Source organism: Boleophthalmus pectinirostris, unplaced genomic scaffold (genome assembly GCF_026225935.1).
Source record: "Boleophthalmus pectinirostris isolate CB_2022bp ecotype Guang Dong unplaced genomic scaffold, ASM2622593v1 HiC_scaffold_4, whole genome shotgun sequence".
Taxonomy (NCBI): domain Eukaryota; kingdom Metazoa; phylum Chordata; class Actinopteri; order Gobiiformes; family Gobiidae; genus Boleophthalmus; species Boleophthalmus pectinirostris.
In genome coordinates this window covers 17,738,941-17,752,291 of record NW_026571353.1, presented here as the reverse complement: position 1 = coordinate 17,752,291, position 13,351 = coordinate 17,738,941, and the positions used below count along the sequence as shown (strand labels likewise).

At 40.0% G+C, this 13,351-nt stretch overlaps 1 protein-coding gene across 1 annotated transcript in view; it reads right to left on the bottom strand.

The window, feature by feature from the left end:
- The window catches only part of LOC110169935 (GDNF family receptor alpha-2-like), a 53,594-nt gene extending 40,943 nt beyond the window's left edge, over positions 1–12,651 (bottom strand). The window contains exons 1-2 of the mRNA XM_020935545.2: positions 12,576–12,651; positions 11,369–11,719 (exon numbers count right to left, since the gene is read on the bottom strand). Coding sequence (XP_020791204.2) covers positions 11,369–11,719; positions 12,576–12,630 — 406 coding nt within the window. The 5' untranslated portion in view covers positions 12,631–12,651. The remainder of the gene's footprint in view (positions 1–11,368; positions 11,720–12,575) is intronic.
- Between the last annotated feature and the right edge of the window lie 700 nt (positions 12,652–13,351).

Below are 13,351 nucleotides of genomic sequence, written 5' to 3'. Positions count from 1 at the left end.
TCAAGAAACAGCTCCAAAAGTTCAGACTTGACTGCTGTCCTCAGTACGTCCTGCTATAGACCACTTTTCTGCTGGGTCAGAACCAGACTCACAGGTGAGCTATATCCTGCAGAGCTAAAAGATGGTTCTAGTGCAAAGTAAAATGAAACAGCAACATGACTCATGAGCTCATACTAAAGCCATTGTAATAAAAATGTACAGATATTCAAACAATTATGCACACACCTGAACTGAAATGTCTATCTTGAATAGAATTGGTGTGAAGGAGAAGAATAACAGTCCCGTATCAAGGAATTGATAGTTGTATATAAAATGCCAGAGATTCCAATAGTTAAATTGGTGAGCCTCATATTTCTAAATATGTTTAGAAATATGCATCCTCCCCCCACAACTTCAAGAATCCAGTCAAAATTACCAACAGCAGGCATCAAACATTTGTACTCTTTACAAATGACTCTATTTATTATTGCTTTAGCATATGACTCTCAAAGAGAACAACAAAACACACTTTTGCTTTTATTGTTCACTGAGAACATGCATATGGTATTTGTTCTGTATAAATCATATGTCATTTATGCCTCACCCAGAGTGAGGTTGTCTGACTTCAGATCTCAGTCTAATTGCAACAATTAGCCCCAAGGCCACGCTCTTCAAGAGCCTTTCAAGTGAGGAGGCGAGCAGTTCCTCAGCAAATAGTCACCTTCTTTAATGTGTTGTACAGCACAGACTGTGGTGATATTGCTTGTTTCAAAGGATATTTCCTGGTGGACTTTGAATGTGTCTCTTTGTGCACCTAGAACATGCAGTACACAAGTTGAGACTGAATGAAGAAAGCCAAACATCTCAAGCCATTTTCTTCTTACCACTTTGTTATGATTGCTCTGACTAAGAAATAGGCCAGTACATTTCAAGCTCATCTTGCATGAATTAGAACAACAGAAGTAATGTACATAAATATTACATTTTGTCTTCTACTATGTCTGGTTGTATAACAGTAGCAATACAATAGTAGGTCATAAAAATGTCAGGTATGAAAGCAAACCGAAAAATGAACCTAATAGCATGTTGTTGCTGTAGTTGCAATGAGGGATCAGATTAACAGGACATATTAATAGAACATAAACTTATATCTGATATTACTTGAGCTTTAAGTTGAATAACTTATGTAGGTATCAGAAAGTCTTATCTGTAAATAGCTATTTCATTTTGTAGTGTCAGTAGATGATGTCATTAGTGATGTCACTTCCCTTTTCTGCAGATCTCATATCATGGATCTATAATAACAATAATAACACATTCTCTCTCTGTCCTGGTGTCCATTGGTACTGCAGCTCCCAGAAACTTCCCAGAACTTTCCCATAGAACACAATGCATTTTTTGGGAATTCATGCTGCCCATGTTCAGCTGACAGGACACTGACAACTTTCACAAAGGTCGGATTTGTAGGGATTATTCTCTATTTTCACAACATGAACTTTTCTGGTCTTCCAATCAGAGGCTCTGCTGGACATTTGGATATCATAGGAGAGTAAACTAGTCCATCTCTGACAAGTGGCGTTCTCCAGATGCTACATTCCACCTGTAGCAGATTCAGACAATCCCAGACGAGACACACATATTTTTATGATGCCTTTGAAAGAGCCTGTGGTGCTGTTTTGTACCTCACATGGCATTTGTGAAGACTCTATCATGAGTCAGCCCCCACAAATAACTGTCCATGTCATGCCTTGAAATGTGTGTAGATCTCACCAGGGCACAGCTGGCCAAAGTCACCATGACAGAACTATCGCTCTCTTCCCAACTGGAGATATATTAGCATCACGGACAACCCTGCAGGCAACCTGACCAGCCAGCCCAACCAAGGCCCTCATTTTCTCTGGGAACATCCAGACTCTTGGAGAGTGCTTTATGTGGAAGTAAACAAATAAGAAAAGGAAAATTTGAGAAAACCAGTGTTCTGTAGGGATACTACCTACGCCCATCTTTGACAACTGGGACTGTCTCATTAAAGCTAAAATGAGAGCCTTCACAGGGTAACCAAAAAGAACAACAATCCTGCAATGACAGCAGCTGATGTACTAGCAGCAGAACTACACTTTCCCCGACAGTCTCTGTCAAGACAGAGTTGTTTGGTCATGCTTGCTCCAGAGAATTATGCAGTTGTGGGTCTGGCGACATTGGAAGACAGACTCACAAAGCAGAAGACCTCGACCCAGACTCCATGTACTGTTTTATCCTTGATCCGAACTTTTGTGTTACCAAGGTGCTGAGCTGCAGGTCAGCTGAGCAGCTCTGGAAGCACCTCTCTAAGAGCAGTTGGCAGAAAAGAAGAGTGGGTTCCGATTCAACCCTCCTGCTTCCCCTCATTTTGGAGGAACATGGGAACAAGAGATCAAGTCCATGAAAGCAGCTCTCCAAGTAGTGCTCCAAGACCTGACTGTGGCAGAACCTGTGCTGCAGACTGTGTTAATTGAAGTGGAAGAACTACTCAGAACAAAGCCCAATATCCACAATAAAGTTCCCTTGATGTACCAGCCCTCTCCATGCTCTCTCTCTGATCGGAGTCCATCTCTCAGATACTATCTGATTAGCACACAACAGAGTGTCCCACTCTATCACAGAAGGATTTGAATACTATTACTACTGCAGTTGACAAAGAGGACCAAAGGGGTCTGTTGCCCCAGTCCCAGGGTCCTAGAGGCCCAGAATTGAGTGACAATGCATACATTAACAATACTTTTACTTGGTTTTCAACAGTGCCTCCCCATAGCACCTCTTAATGACTTTAAACTGCACACTAAAAATTAAAAGAACAAACTGCGAACCCTGAGGATGTCCTGAATGCTCACAGTGGGGCGTCTTGTTGTATTTGAACTAACGGCTCTCCGACAGTCACCCCGGACCCAATTATGCATCTGCCTCATACAAATGTCTTCAGCTGTTAAGTGATAAGATGTTTTTAGCCACAGGGCCACAACTTATCAGTGTAATTATGCCTCCATTTGCCGTGACAGTGCGGAGTGTGACCGGCACTGCTCATTCAGGCTCAGACCACAGCAGAGTACAATGCTTTTAAAAACATTCAGCAGAGGGCGAGTCACATTAGGCTTTTATAAAGAGCCATCACTCATCCTTTTTATTTGCATTATCGATGAGCCTAAACTCTGCAGGTGATGGAAACAGTCCTATGGATTTTCTTAGCATATCGTTTCTAGCTTCAAGCAAAGTCAATTTTAATAACTGTCATCCAGATCTTTGTGCTTTCTTAAGGGGCACTCCCCTCTAACTGTGTCCTTGTTTAACACTGGCTTCATATTATACATTTAGCTTGTATTATATCTTTTTAATTGGAACATGGTATTACAAAACAATTGAATAACTGAACAGCCGAATTCCTTAATTTCTATACCATGACTTGCCAAACTAATCACAAGAATGTCTCCATTTACTTTTATGGTGATCTTTTTTTAATTTTTGCTCTGAAAAACATTCCAGTGCTATTTACGTATATGGTGACACACATGTATGCATTACAGTGTACGGTCTGAACTGTATAGTTGTCTTTGGATATGTTTGCTTTCTGTGAATCCTTTTATTTGTAGCTACTGTTTTGTAAAAGTTCATTATTAAAACAAGACTTGTATTATACTAAAGTATCCCAGGCTTTAGCTTGAGGCGAGCTGTCCACATTCTCTTAGTACACAGGACTTGTTTAAGAGAGATGCAGTATTTATCAGCTCTTCTCCAGTTCTTAAACTCATTACATGGAGCAGAGAGGGCACAGTGGAGTCTGGACAGCCTGGAGCATGGCCGTAGGTCGTCCCTCAACCCGGGCCAGCTCATTTGTGCTCATTTTACATAGACCTGCTAAAACAAAAGGGGCCAACATTATTCTGTGTGAACTCCCTGTGTTAGCCATTCTGTCAGAAACATCACAGCACACTTTGAATGTTTAATGTCTTTTTCGTTGGGCACTTGTAGGTTTTAACTTTTGCTTATTTCAAATTGCGAGCAGGTTCACACACTCCTGCTTTTGAAGTTGTATTGACATTTTAAACTCAATTTCCACCATACAAACGGAATATTGGATTAGCTTGCAATAATATTTCAAGTCACAATTCTGATCCATGATGGAGGGGGCGGGCAAACATGGCTAAGAAAATAAGAGCTGGATTTTCCGTCCTCCCCTTTGGCTATGTAAATGAAATGTTAATAGGAATGGTTACATGGTGGCGTACAAAAACCTGCCTTTTAATACCAGGTGTAACATTTACAAGTGTTTTAAATTCTGCCTTGTGGTGATTGTGCGATACAGCAAAACATCTTCATAGAGTCAAACTTTTGGAACCCACAGATAAGCTTTTGTATTATTTAAAAGTGTAAACATTTTCTTTTTCAAATTGTGAGACTACATTTTCAATACATATTAAGTTAAGGGTCCATATTACATTATTTTCTGATCTACTGTATGTTATAATGTTGTTTCCTTATCACAAACATACCTGAGTTGTGTTGTGTTTCATCTACATGTTTAACACACAAACCCAGCATATTTATTTCCAACTTGTAATGCCATGTGGTAATACAGGAAGTGCTCCACTGTGTTTTTAAGCTCCATACACCTTCACTAGAATCATTTGGATAATTTCAGCCCGGAATTGCCCATCTCTATTAAACAAAAAGTAAAAGGTAGCTGTTCACTTGAAAACTACCAATCAATGACATAATATTGTGGAACAGAGCATTTGGAGCTTTGGAGTTGTAGACAGACTAATAATAAAGAATTACTCAAGCGTGTGAAAAAAAAAAAAAAAAAAAAAAAAAAACTCCAGGTATGTTTTTGAGGCAGTAACAGCATTCTAACACGGCTAAAAGATCACAAGAGTCATTTGTGTTTAATATAGGATCTTTAATATTGTGGTGCTTAATAGGTGAAATATGGATGCTTGTATTTAAAGGGGCACTGTGCAATGTTTTAGGTGCATTGTCTACACTACTTATTTCATTAAAAAACTGATACTGAATAAATGCTACTGAACATTTATTTCAGTCCAAGTTATAAGATTTCCATGGAGAAGAGCCGTGATGGTCCTCGATCCATCAGGTTAGGACACCTCAGTTTGCACCCAGTGCACTGGCTGGGAATACATTTTACAGTCACAATTTGAAGCCTATAGCTACCATAAATAGCTACAATTACAGAAAGTGATTTCTTGAATCTAAACTGTAACTGGCTACTTCACATGATGCCCATTTTCGGTGTTATCACTTTGAATGGCGTTCTAAATCATATTTTTTTCCTCCAAAATTCAACTCAGCTGTGCACAAATATGTGTTCTATAAATGACATATAGTTTTAGAATGTTGTGTTTCACTCCTGTGAATTTTAACACTAAACACAAAAATGTTGTGCAGTGTGACTGTAACACTTTTCTTTAAAAAATTCTATGAGTCTCTTGTGTCAGAGACAGTTCATAAAGGCGTGGGCAAAAAGGGAAGTATGTGTACATTATTTAATAATACCACACCTTTATAGCTACTTTAAATCTAAAAAAGATATTAACAGATGAATGTTTAATGCTGTAATCCAGAGGGTGTCCTGTGGTGTGACACTTGTATTTCCTATGAAAAATACAATTCTAATAGTCAAAAAACATTCTTTTAGTCTTTTAAACCAACACTATAGAATAAAAGTAAGTAATTTATTAGAAATTTTAAACAAATATTTTAACAAAATTGTAGTGAATGTCCAGTGAGGTGATACGAAAATGATAAGATGCTTGTCAAAAAGCTTCTTTACAATTGCTGTTGAACTAATTTGTTTTTAAAAATATTTTGGGGGATTTTGCTACAAAGGCATGTTACGCCGCAGAACAGAAAAAAATGCATGACACCCTCAAACATCAAGTGCCCAATTATAGTGTTTATATAACTATAACATCATTGATTCCTTGAGATTATCAGGTAAGAGCCTTTGCTATTTAAAACAGTGATACCATGTTTGACTGGAGCTGCAGACATCATTGAGGGGTGCCCCATGCCTCTCGCTTTCCTCTCTCTCTCCTCTGCCTGGGCGAGCTTTAATACCCACATCATGACAGTATTCAGTGAGCAGACAGAATGGCCCGTCACTCACTTCCTCCGATAGAGATGAACACACTCAACTATAAAGACTTCATCTCCACTGACACTGCCGCTGAAAATACTGGCCATTCCCAACCCAAGGTGAAGGTACTGTGTGGTGTGCAGATTTCTTAAGAAGGTTCTTGCTACTCTTTTGAATGGCCTGGTTCAATGTTTAATTACAATGGATGTAGTCCTGGTTTGCACTTATGGTTGTACATAGTTGGTCTTCTTTCCTGTCAAATTAGCCTGACTGTTATTATAAACCAAAAATGATGCTTTTGCTCAGAAATATTTCAGGAGCAAGCAGGATACCATTAAACAGTTTAAATGTGAATCTTAAAAGTGCACTATATAATTTTCCTGGTGGGAGTCTGCCATCTGCATCTGATGTTCCTGCTTTGTTTCTGAATGGTCCACATTATAGCATTAAACTCCTAATTAATTTCCTTGACGATAGAATAGATGACACAAGCAGCAATCAAGAAACAAAGCAGTTGGCAGACCCTCTACTACTTCAATCTTCATCTTCACCAGAACCCATCATCCATGTCTCTTACAGTCCAAAATAACTTCACAAAATCTTCACAAATTTTCCACAAAGTTTCCACAGTCCAGTATTAGAACAGCCCAGAGAAACCATAACTAAAGCTCATGCAGTGGCTTTGACTTATCTAAAATCATTTCTAATATCCATTTATCTTATATCATGTGTGGCTGGATTATATGACTTTATTCAGTAATGCTCATTTTGATACACTGACGACAGCATTTAGAAGGCCTTAAATCTTCTCAATGTGTAACTTAATGTAAAAGGTTTGTGTAGCACGGCACTACAGAAAATCATTGAGCAGATTTACCCTGACAAACCCTGGCCCTGTATTGTCATCATATTTTACCGATCCCTCTCAGGTTTTGGGACATGAGATGAAAAGGGTGAATGGGCTGAGGAGGGGGGAGATGAGAGCTCATATTGATCCTGTCCCGTAGGTATCGACAGGCCCTTCCTCTGATGATGAAGTGGACTTGTTGTAGGGCCCTTGCTTCACAGAGGGGGAAAGTGAAGAGGACATATTCAGCATGCAGCAGCCTCCTTTACACACCAACGCACGGCCTGGCTGAAAAAATGGGCTCCTTATGACAGTGGATGGCTAAGGTAATGGCCGGTGACTGCAACCATTGCTCATAGTAATGATGGTTTCACCAAGGAATACTGTGTACCTTGGTAACCCTACTTTTCTCCACTTCCTCTGTGTTTGAACCCCTCTTTCTCTCTTTCTCTTCTTCCTGTTCACACTTTTTCTCTCTGTCAGTCAGTCCTCTCTTTCTCTCCCTCCTGGTTCACTCTCTCTCCTGATTTTCATTCGTGGCAATCTCTCTTTCACTTTCAAACATTTTCAGCCCTCACCATCATTTATGCACATTGCGCTGTCAAGGCTGGGCCTAACACTCACCACTCCTTTTCTCTGAAGCACAGGTCTTCAGGCAAGACACTGCACACAACACCATCAGACATTAAGATGCTTATTTGTACATTATTATGATGTATTGGCATGGAAACATTTCAACACAAGCACTGACAAGCACTACAGTGGAGTAGATGTATATTTCCATGGATTCTGTTCCACAGTCACAGAGATCCACTTACTCCACAGACGTACAGCATCAGTTAATAAAACCTTCTAAGAAACCTGCTTTTACAGTGGTCCTCAGAATACGGTTCTATAACCAACACTGTATGATAATATATGGTGGAGGTGTGAATGGGTCATTTAAATAAGCGCTCTATTGCAGACCTAAGGCTGTTTCCACATGAGGCCTTTGGTACCGCTGAGCTGAGCCACAGCCTCCTAAACACTTTCTCTGTAGAGCCAATGTTTCTTTCCTAGTAATTACTTCTATTATAGATTCTAACAGCTAGACCTCATTGGCTTACACTGACACAGACCTATTCAGAGCAAAACCACCCATTATCCGTCAAGGACGGCTGCATTGGTGCATTGAATTTAACTGCCATTTTCCGTTGGAAAACACAATTAATAGCTCATCATTAGCACCATCCAGGATAGCTCAGAGCAGGCTATTATAACAATCTTTTAGTGAGGTTTGTAAGTCACCCAGCCCACAGTTCAGCTGCCTAAAGGTAACCAAGCATCCACCAATCCAAGAGAAGGCTGACCATAGCTCAAAGTCAATGTTCCAGAGGTTTTATGCCAGTCAGAAAATATCCACTGAAAAGCACAAATCGGAGCTTCTGAGTACAGAGTCGGTTGCTGCAAATAATTCAAACTAGGCAGAGTGTCACATTATTAATATTTGATAAATGGTTTCATTCATACAGATATACCTGCATGCAAAATCTGTGCAATAAATGTTGAGAAATAAGAATTTCATTCAAATACCTTGAGTTCTGTACATATACAAAGCAGCAAACAGGTTTGGTTAAAATACCACTTAAAGTGAATTATGATGTGGTGAAAGATGATGACACACAGATTGTGCAAGAGGTACCTTACCTTACTACATAGGGATGTGAGCATAATACCCCCAAAAAGTATTTAGTATACAGTTATTACAGTTATTACTGCAATATAAAATTGATCAACAAAAATGTGAGTTGTAACCAAGTTTTGGAAGAAAAACTTGCCTGTAGCTATTTGGCTCAGGGCATTGTTAACACATGAGTCTCCACTGTGATTGTTCTTCAATTCTGACATCATCCCAAAAGTAAAATTTATTTAATACTGTACATCTCCACTAGTTTATTTCTTCTGGCAATTTTCTGTGCTTCCATATCACTACCTTCATCTTCTCTTGAGTGTTCCCATAACATTGCTAACTATATACCTGATTTTATACCTGAGCCAACACGATCAAATCCTCCACTTTGGCCCGTAACAGTAATGTCCAAGCCTTATTTGGTCAGGGTCTGCAGGGATCAGGCTCTGGTTGTGTGTTTGCCCAGATGGATGTTGTACATAGATCGTTTCCACTTAACAAAGCCTGCTTGACTGCACAATGGATCGTGATTAGATTAAAGCTTCACTGTAAGAGCATTCATTTGAGTTAAAGTGGGTTTTTATCTCCAAAGACAACAGGGGCCAAAACAGGACATGAACAAGAGGTTACTCAGGGAGGGAGGGCACTAGATCGGAAATAGTTGTATGCTGAACAGTAGTTTTTTGTAGTTTGGGAATTTGAGTTCAGTATACGGGCAAGCAGCTCCTGAGTACCACCACTGTTTGGAAAGGTGTTCTGAGTAGAAAGATGAAAGCCTTTCAGACGTTAAACTTTTGCATTATATCTTTCAATCATGAAATTTAATGGCACATTGGAAAAAGTATTTACCAAGAGGTAGGTAATGTAAACTATTATAGTACTATTATTTAAGTAATTTTAGTCTTACAGAAGTAAAAAGTAAGAATAAAGAAATTACAACTCATGTAAGTGTAACAGTAACAGCAACAATACAATATTCAGCATCTTGTTTTTGTAAATAAAAAATAAATAAATAATAGACAGAAAAATTTTGAAAAATAAATAATATCTGGACTAGTGGTGCAAGAAACGCATATGTCATTTAATATTGCCAACGTGTAGCTTTTGCCATTTATGGACAGCTGGAAAATTATCACTTAATTACGTACTGTTACACCTTAAACTTCTTTAAAAGTTACTTAACTGCAACTGCATACAACCCACACCCTCATTTAACTCTCACTTACTATTACATTGGAGTATCACTGGGTATTAGAATGTCTGCTCTATTTGGGGGATTTTAGTTTGTGTCGCTTTCCTTCAACTTGAAATTCTGTAAGCTACATCAGCTTTGTTCAAAGCTTTCTTATAAACCTTTCCAAGATGTTTGAAAAGCGCAGTATTTCCAACCACATGTTCTTTCAATGAAATAGTGTGGGAAATTGAAAATGAAATAAGTCATCATCACAAGAGGAAGGACTGAGTGTGAGCTGGAGGAGAGAGGCCTGGGGAGAATCCATGCCATTACATTTCTGTTTGAGCTCATGTCAGGGACCTTCTGCTGTCACCAGTCCAATGAAGTGTGGCCTGTGCTATGAGCAGTCAGCCTCACTAATAACTTCATGGATCACCACACAAAAGCACAGAAAGCTCAAAGCTGCTCAGACTCTGCCCTCTCTCCAGCCCTCTTTCCAACCATTAGCTCAAACAGCAGAAAACATTAGGGCCCTCCGTGTTTACATGGCATGACGCTCCGCAAACTTCTTCACAGGCAGGGGAGCACTGGGGCTTGGTGGTCAGAGGATGCAGGGTGTGGCACCATAAGACCCTGTATGTTGAATTATAGTGTGCTTTTGCATTCAGCCTAAGTGGACACATAAGGGCCACTGGGTGTTCATGGCCCTAACTTAATTACATGGTAATATGGAACACTTTAGGTGAAAACCAATAAGTCTACCATAACAGGTCTACCTAATGTAATTCCATTATAGCTCCATTATACCTTCAAGTGGATGAGCAGAGGAAAGAAGGAAAGCATATATTTTTCATCAGGGCTTTTGGGCATCACTAAGAGGGCAAGAGGGAATAGGGCAGTGTGTGGTGCAGCGGGGTGCCTCCTCTCAGTCTGGCACTTAAAGAGAACCAATGCTTAGAAATGGAAAGCTAATTAAGAGAAATGATACACCGGTGCTTGCATAGTTAATTTAATATCAATTTAATCTAGTTGTTTTGCAAATTCTGAAACTCAAGCTACGGAATACACTGTGCCAAAAAATTATACCAAATCAATATGAAAATTGGGCACAACAGTTGATTCACTATGCCAAGCCGACAATGAAAAATTTGAAAGGAATGATCTCAGTAGCTGAAAATGCTTACTTAGTATTACACCTGTATCAGAACTTTCTCTGACCAGTGACTAACTGCCATTAGTATTATAGTGTACAGGAGGGCCCTAGTCCAGGATTCTGTCCCTGTACCATTGATCACTTCATGGATGCTATTACAATTTTAAAGAAAGTATTTTCATATTTTACATTGTGCACCAAAGAGAGAGTATAGGTAAAGCAAATGTATTGTAAGTCCATTAACATACCCTTGCATTTTTTCTTGCCAAAAAAGAGATTGACTGTTTAGCTATTTTTCACATTAAATCACTTAAAGCTTTAATGACTGTCACTTTATAAAGTAAAATGACTCTATATTGAATAAATGATGAGATGTGAATATATCCTGGCTGCAGCCTAAAGCCGTTTCTGGATCATACCTTCAATGAGTCCCATGTGGATGGTCCAGTAGTTCTGCAGACACTGCAGCTCCTTTTTCATGCCCCTTTTACAGCGGCAGCCGTACAGCGGGCTGACCAGGAGCACCTCCAGCGCGGCCTGGCACTCTCTGTTGTTGTCCAACATGGCATCCTTCTCCTTACCCACCAGGCACTGGCGCATGACCCGGTATCGAGAGCTGCAGTGGGGGTTCTGGTTGCACATGTCACTGGCCTGGATGCAGTCCACCCATTCAGGCTGAGCGGTGGGCAAAGGCCCATCCGCCACAGGGCTGTCATTGAGCAAGGACACAGACACAGAAGGAGCGCTATCCCAGGAACTCACAGCCTCCTCTGCATGGAAACCAAAGAAAAATGTCAACATTGCATTAAGTTGTTTTATATTTTTGTAGAAATGTGTAAGCAACAGGTTTGTACCAAATTAGTTCTGACCTAAATGTACAGTAAATAATCAACTCCTAATTTGTGTGGCTGTTTAATCCAGATGAAGTTCACAACCTGTTGAACAACACTGTATTTATTTAGTAGGGCTTATGTCATATATTAAATGTATAATTATTGAATAAAATTACATCCAATAATTATAAAAAAAAAAAAAAAACTCAGATAATTAACAACGTCACCCTCGTGCGTGAATTCACTGGGCGTTATTTGTAAAGGCTGATGTACGTGGCGCAGACAGAGGTGCTGGTGCTCCACAGCAGACTGGATTCAAGCGCATCTTTACACTTTAAATCACTGCACTAACTCCAGGGGACATGCCAACAGAGCCCCCTGGTGGTGATGTAGAGCCTTGCGTTTGGAAGAAGACCGCATTCGTGAGTGAAAAAAGTGGCATGAAGTTTGCAGTGGGAATATTTTGAACCCTTCAGGCTATGGTAATTATTTTGTGGAATGCATGTAATACCTCTTAATATGACGGTGTTGTGATAAAGTGGAGACTGTTTTTTCTGATTTTAGAAAAGTGGCTAAAATAGGCTATATGGACATTTTTACAGTACTGAAAAAACTGCATTATGCTGAACATAGCCAGTTTTAGAATATTAAAATGTTGATAATAGCCTAATATTTTGGATATGATTTATTCTCATTTTAAACGTTGTTTAATGAGTCTTGATTGTGTAATTAAATACATTCCCATTACTGGCCATTTCATGTACTGTAAATGTCCTTCCTTTGGATTCCTTACCTAAGAACAGGACGCAGACATAGGTGCACAACCACACAGTGCAAGACTTCATCATGAACTTGATGGGCGATGAGCTGAGGACTTTGGGTCCGATTTGATGAATATTCCCGCTTTGACAGACTGACAGCTCAGTTAGAATCCTTGACCCAAGCAAAGACTAAGAGTAACAAAATAAATCATCATTCAACTCCCCAACACATGCGCCTCATCAAATCCTCGGTCCCCAACAATATTCCACAATTTTGAACAGACTGGCCACGACACACAAAATAATTCCCTGTGATTGTTGCAAGAAAACAAATGCCACTCAGTCAGTCTGTGAATCCATGCAGTCGGTTTCAGGGTCCGTGTCTGGAGCGATCATTGCCACAAACTCGAGACTTGTTCTCTTCGCATCATAAGCACGCATCCAGCTGCCCTCAGAGACACTTGTCCCTAAGCATTCCTCCGCACGGCCCGAGCCCCTCACGCTGTCTTTAACGAGGAGAAACAACTCTGTCAAAGTAGACTACAGAGCGCAGGCTCGTGCGTGCGAGCGCTGATGAAGCTGAGCACTCTTCTTCAGGCGCTGAACGCTCCTTTTGCACTGTGTGCGTGTCGAGGCACCGCGGCACTTTATAAAGTCAGGAGCGTGCGAAACCGAAAGAGGGCGCTGTTAGTCGAATCTCACTTGGAAAAGCAAGGACTCAGTCTCTCGGTGTGGCCCAATAATAATAAATACAACCCCAGAGCCAGAAAAATCACTGTAATATTCCTACAGGAAGCGGCAGAAGCGC